This window comes from Hylobates moloch, unplaced genomic scaffold (genome assembly GCF_009828535.3).
Source record: "Hylobates moloch isolate HMO894 unplaced genomic scaffold, HMol_V3 SCAFFOLD_10, whole genome shotgun sequence".
Taxonomy (NCBI): Eukaryota; Metazoa; Chordata; class Mammalia; order Primates; family Hylobatidae; genus Hylobates; species Hylobates moloch.
The window spans coordinates 103766882-103773049 of NW_026652285.1; the positions used below are offsets into that span (position 1 = coordinate 103766882).

At 57.7% G+C, this 6168-nt stretch overlaps 1 protein-coding gene across 5 annotated transcripts in view; it reads right to left on the reverse strand.

The window, feature by feature from the left end:
* Positions 1-273: 273 nt before the first annotated feature.
* The window catches only part of RAPGEF1 (Rap guanine nucleotide exchange factor 1), a 163963-nt gene continuing 158068 nt past the window's right edge, over positions 274-6168 (reverse strand). For 4 of the 5 annotated variants that reach the window (XM_058445301.1, XM_058445300.1, XM_058445299.1 and 1 more), the window contains 2 exons: positions 4894-5022; positions 274-4278 (listed from right to left, as the gene is read on the reverse strand). In XM_058445301.1, coding sequence (XP_058301284.1) covers positions 4128-4278; positions 4894-5022 — 280 coding nt within the window. In that variant the 3' untranslated portion in view covers positions 274-4127. The remainder of the gene's footprint in view (positions 4279-4893; positions 5023-6168) is intronic. The other variant, XM_058445302.1, reaches the window with a different exon arrangement.

Genomic DNA, 6168 nt, shown 5'->3' on the forward strand with positions numbered 1-6168 from the left:
TGGCGGCTCCCTCAGTGAATCTCTCGGTCTGCCGGTCACCAAAGACGAGGGTGGGTCACAGCAGCTGCTGCCCCGCAGCCCTGGTGGGAAGGCTGAGGCCTGAGGTCCATACCTGGCACGTCACCTCCTGCTCACTGGGGTTGTTGGGGCCAGACCAGGTTCCTGGCATTGCTGGCAGGAGAGGGAGATGGGAGTGGAGGACTCAGGAATGGACTGGTCTCTCTCGGGCCTCTGTGTGCTCATTGGTCGAACTGGACAAAAGCAGATAATGAGGAGCCTGAGGTATGAGTGGCTGAGCAATCTGCCCGAGGACACAAGGAACAAAAGAGAGAACATGGGCTTCCATCACCTACGAGGTTCATGGAGGCTTCGGGGTAGTGCCTGACATACAGGCAGCCAACAGCTGAGGGGATGCTGGATGCCTGCCTGATGAGGGGTCCCTTCTATCAGATCTTGTGATCAGCCCAGGAATACTTGGCCCCCTCCCTTTAAAGGGACAGACTTAAGCTGCTGCCTTTGGGGGGCATGAGGGGAGATGCCTCCTCCTCACCAGGTCCGACCTCTGCACGACCAGTTAGAGAGAGATGCAGAGATCCTGGGCTTCCCCAGGGGCCGCTGTGGGGCTGAAAGCTGGGGACTGGGAACCAGGATGAATATGAGGGCTGGCCCTGATCCCCGCCATCCTTGGGTGGCTATGCCGGGGTGCTTGGTCTCAGATGCTAGGGTGGAAACCCTGGGGCACAGGTGGGCCGTGGCGTGGGGGTGGCTCTGGGAGGACAAGGAAGACAGGGAGATGGTGAATGGCCTCCCGGAGCCATTGGGCCCTGTGCCTTACTCTGCATGGAGGGGACAGAGCACACCTCAGGGCAGAGAAGGGACTGGAATCCCTGGGGCCTCCTCACTCCGTCCCTTGTAAGTGCAGAGGCTCTGCTGTTCCTCATCGGGGCTGGACCCGAGCCTCTGTATGCCGCCTCCTGGGCGGCAGAGGACACACCGCAAAAGGCACACCATAAAGACAGTGCTTCTGGGCCCTGAGGAGCAGTTCTAGAGCCTGCGCCCCCAAATCCCACCCGAGGAATGCCCTTTTCACCAGGACACTGGGGTGAGGGGCTCTTGTGCATGAACCGACCTCGGGGGCACGAGCAATTCTTCGTCCAGTTGAATGCTTCTAGGGCACAAGGCCTAGGAGGGAATGTTCTGGTGACGTCCATTTCACTCAGCCACAACTACTCCAATGGCAGCAAGTGGGCCTGGGAATGGAGCTGAATGACCCTCAGCCTCCCAGGAGCCCCGCCTGCGAGAGGGGTCTCAGAAAAGAGGGAGCAAGGCCAGCCTGGAGCAGGCTGGACTGTCACTGTAGTTGCACACATGCAGCTGGGCTCGGACATGGCATTGGGCAGCTTTCATCTGTGTTTATTTTTTTTTTTATATAAAAGTTACATGTTTGAAATGTCTGCAGGAAGATGCCACCATCAGACAGGTTCGCTGGGGCATATATATTACAATGTAACCCTGTGGAGGTCGTGGGGCCGGAGCGGGAAGATGCTCCCCAGAATCGGGTTCAGGTCAGACATGCTGTGTGCCTGCCCCTCCTTGCCCCCCTGACACCTGCAGGTGAGGACTGACCTCTGCAAGGAACGAGTCCTCTGCCTGGCTCATGTCTGTCTGTGAAGACTGATTCCCACAACCCGCCTGGCCCCCCCAAAGGAACAGACGAGCCATGGCCAGGCCGCAGCACTGAGCACAGAGCTCAGCAATAACCAGGGCCAGGTGCAGGGGGCGCAGGGGGACACCTGCCATCAATAAGTTAGACATACATCGCACCTTGCTGTCCTCACACAGGGAACCCCTGGGCACTGCTCATGTGCTGCCTGGGCCCTGCTGCTCAGAACACCAAGGGCTCCCAACGAGGGCCTGGGGAGTTGCTTGGGCACACTGGCGCCAGGCACAGAGTCTGTTCTGAATTCGGGGAAGGTGAAGAGACCCCACCTCTATCCAGCTCAAGCCCAAGAACAAGGCAGACAGAGCTGTGGACAGCACCCGACCACAGACACGGTTCCGCCTGCTGCTGGGGTGAGAGGCCTGGTTTCTGAGGCTGCAGCATGGCACTGGCATTGCCTATGCTACAGAGGGGGACTCCTACGAGTCTCACAAATACAGGGAGAATCTCAGTTCGCACAACCCAAGGGCCCTGTGTGCAGAGCGACCCTCACACGCGCACAGCAGCATTCAACAGAGCTGGGCAAGGGAAGGGGGGAGAGAGGCAAGGATTGAAATGAAGGGACTTCAAAAAGAAGGAACAAACTAAAAACCCAACCCACACACAATACTGTTAATAAGCCAGCGACTCTACACACACACTCCTTAAATAATAAAGTGACAGGTCCCGGCTGGCCCCGCAGGACCACCGCAAGAGGGGGTCCCACCGCCAGAGGGGGTCCCGCCGCCAGAGGGGGCCCTGCCTGCCACTGCACGGCTTTCCTCCCTCTATCTACAGGACAAACAAAACACGGGAGAGGGGAAAAAGCCCACATTTTCTTCTGATAAATGCTGTTCAAAAACCCATGAAGGACTCAAAGTGACATGGCTGTTTTAAAAAAAACCTAAATGATCAACAGATGTTGCTTTCTATATTTTTCCTTTGTTCTGTTTGAACTGGGCTAAGTAAGCACAGTTAGACCCTGCTGTTCACTTGACCACGTCCTAAACCCGGGACAAGTGAGCACTCATTCATGCACCGCAGACCCGGAGGCATGGGCTGGGGCAGCACGACTGGGTTCCCGCAGCGCCCTGCCTGCAGGCTCATGCTGGAGGCCACGGAGCCAGGCGGCACAGGGCAGATTCTGTTTGCCAAGCGCCCCACAAGCCTTGCCCAGATTGTCAAGCTCAGCAGCGAGAACGGTTTTGACGAGGAGGATGGAAACAGCATCTGCTCTGGAAGCCGCTCTGGTGTGGGGAGAGTGGGGAGAGGGCGCGCCTGCTGCAGCTGCTGCCTTAGGAGGCTCCTCTGTGGCCAGGCTTCTGCCTCCCTGCACCCCGAGGGCCCACTCGGGTGCCTCAGGGATGCCCTTCCCTCCCAGAGGCACTGACAGCACTGGCTGAAAGGTCTGAAGAGCCAGGGGAGGAGCCCCACTGGCCGGCCCAGGATGGGGCAAGGAAGGAGGGGAAGCCAGGGGATGGGGAGGGACAGGAGATGGGAGTTTAAGGCACACAGCGAGCGATGGAGGAGGGAGGTGCTGGCCTCTCCCCTCTGAATTAACTCCCCCAGGAGCTCAGCTCTGGCCTCAGTTTGGTGAGGTTCAGAAGACTCCCAGCAATAAAAAGTATTTCTTGGATGATCAAGTCCTCCCTTACTCCAGCCTCCTCTTCTCAGCTCCCCAGGTGGTATGGGAGGGGCCCAGTGGCCTGGGGTGGGGGGTAAGGGGCAACGGGATGACAGAGACTGCTGCTGCTCTCAGGTGGGCAAGGGAGGCCCTGATGGCGCCAGTACCGCGGGGCAGAGCACCAGCTGCGGGGCTGCTAAGGCGTCACCTGCGTACCTTTCCGGGCCTGCTGAAAAGCTCACATCATCCTCCATGCATCAGAAGCAGAAGCGGAAAGTGAAAGGACCCTCCCCCGAGTCTACTCTGCATTCTGCCCACCCAGCTGCTTGCCCCCATTCCAGGGCCCCTGGAGGACAGCCCACCCAGGAAGGCCTCCACTCATTTGAGATTTCGGAAGATTCAGGGACCCTGGAACTTAGGGAGGGGGAGCACCCACCACTTCCTTGGTCTGTTGATGAGGTCTCTGCTGCTCTCTCCCTGGAGGGGAGTGGGTGGAAGGTCAAGAGGGGAGAGATGCAAGTAAAAGCAGAAAACAAAACCAAACCAGAAAACCACCGGTTTGCAGATTGGCAACAAGACCTGCCTGCTGGCTGCCCTGAGGCCCATGGGTCTGCTCCCACAGAGGAAGGAGGCAGGAAGCGGCTGGCAGCCTCCAGCTCCCGCCCGGCCCCGCTGAGGCCTGGCCAGCCTCGTGGCTCCGAGGCCGGGACTCCTGCCATGCGCCTAACAGGTCCAAGGTCCTCTCCGGTCTGGGAGCTGCCCTCCGCGCCCCTCGAGCATTCTCCTCGATCCCGGCGTCTGCTCCTAGGTCTTCTCTTCCCGGTCTGTTTTTCTCCTTGTTATGTTCCTGGGTTTAATTTTCAGAGAGAGTTCCCATAGGGCCTCCTCAGCCAGGTGGTCACTGAAGTCGTTGAAGAAGTTTATAATGTCGTCGTTCCTCCGGATGTCATAGTGCCTGGTGCAGGGGATGGGGAGCAGTCAGTGAGCACCTGTGTGGGCTGGACGGCCCGATGGCGCCACCCTCCTGGAAGGTGCCTCGGGGACCATCCCCACAGCCTCGCAGCAAACGGATGCTGCAGGGGCTACCGTTAACCAATGTGACAGAGGGGACACCAGCACTCAGAGATGGTGCCACCAGCACGTGGAGCACAAACAGGGCCCTGAGGCTGGGCTGCTCGCAGGGAAGGGGCCCCAGGTGACCCTACTGCCCCTAACAATGCATGCCAGGGCCCGCCCTGGGGGAGCTGTGGTGCCTCAGAGTCAGGCAGGCCAGGGTTTGTGAGGCCCTTCTCACAGCAAGGTGGGCACCAGCTTCTGGTGTGTAAAATGGGAGGACGAGCTGTGCTGTCATGGGGTCTAGGCCCAGGGCCAGGCTAGGCCTGGCATGGAGCCTGGTGGGCATGCTCTCAAGTCATCCTGGCAGAAACTGAAGGGCCCGGACTATATCTCAGCAGTGGCAGGTCCCTGGGTCCTCCGTGGCTCCCCCTCCCCTCAGTGTCCCGGGCTGTCTCTCCTTGCGTGTGGCCTGGGGCTCAGCTCTACCCAGCACCCCCGGGATGGTGGCACTCACGCCTGCTGGAAGCACCGCATGCTGTCAAGGATGTTGAACTGCTGCCACCGCTTGGAGAAGTTCACTTTCCCGTCGATGTAGTCTGGGTTTCCCAGGTGAACGAAGGTCAGGTCCTGAAGGATCAGTCCCCTGGGAGGATGGGTTAGGCAGCCTGTTACTGCTACAGGGTTTGGAAGCAGCAAGGGCTAGAGTCATGTGTCGGGCGCTAGGATTTGCAGTGAGCAGCTTCCAAACCCCAGAGCAAACCAAAGAGCCACTCTGGGGTGTCTCTTTCCCAGAACAAACTCCCACCGCAGCCTCTGGCCTCTGGCTCCACAAGCACTTGCTGGGGACCTCAGAAGCCAGTATGCTGATGAGGACCCTGAGGGTGATGTGGCTGCCATGGTTCAACCCACACGGGCAAAGCTGTGGGCTGCTAAAGTAACATTAACAAATGAGCAGTAAAAAACAACAACAACAACAACAACAAAAACAAAACACAAACCAGCGGGCAGAGGCAGAGATCTCCTTTTATTAAGAGGTGTGGCGGGCTGGGTGCAATGGCTCACACCTGTAATCCCAGTACTATAGGAGGCCGAGGCAGGAGGATTGAGCTCAAGAGTTTGAGAACAGCTAGGCTGGGTGTGGTGGCTCACACCTGTAATCCCAGCACTTTGGGAGGCCAAGGTAGGAGGATCACCTGAGGTCAGGAGTTTGAGATCAACCTGGCCAACATGGCGAAACCCTGTCTCTACTAAAAATACAAAAATTAGCCAGGCATGGTGGTGCACGCCTGTAATCCCAACTCGGGAGGCTGAGGCAGGAGAATCACTTGAACCTGGGAGGCGGAGGTTGCAGTGAGCCAAGATTGTGCCACTGCACTCCAGCCTGGGTAACAAGAACATAACTCTGTCTCAAAAAAAAAAGGGTTTGAAATCAGCCTGGGCAACATAGCAAGACCTCATCCCTACAAAAAATACAAAAATTAGCTGGGTATGGTGGTGTGCGCCTGTAATCCCAGCTACTAAGGAGACCGATGTGGGAGGATTCCTTGAGCCCAGGAGTTCAAGGCTGCAGTGAGCTATGATTGCACCACTGCACTCCAGCCTGGGTGACAGAGACTCCGCCTTTATTAAACAAACAAAGAAACAGGCCAGGTGTGGTGACTCATGCCTGTAATCCCAGCACTTTGGGAGGCCAAGGCAAGTGGATCACCTGAGGTCAAGAGTTCGAGACTAGCCTGGCCAACATGGTGAAACCCAGTCCCTACTAAAAAAAAAAAAAAAAAAAAAAAAA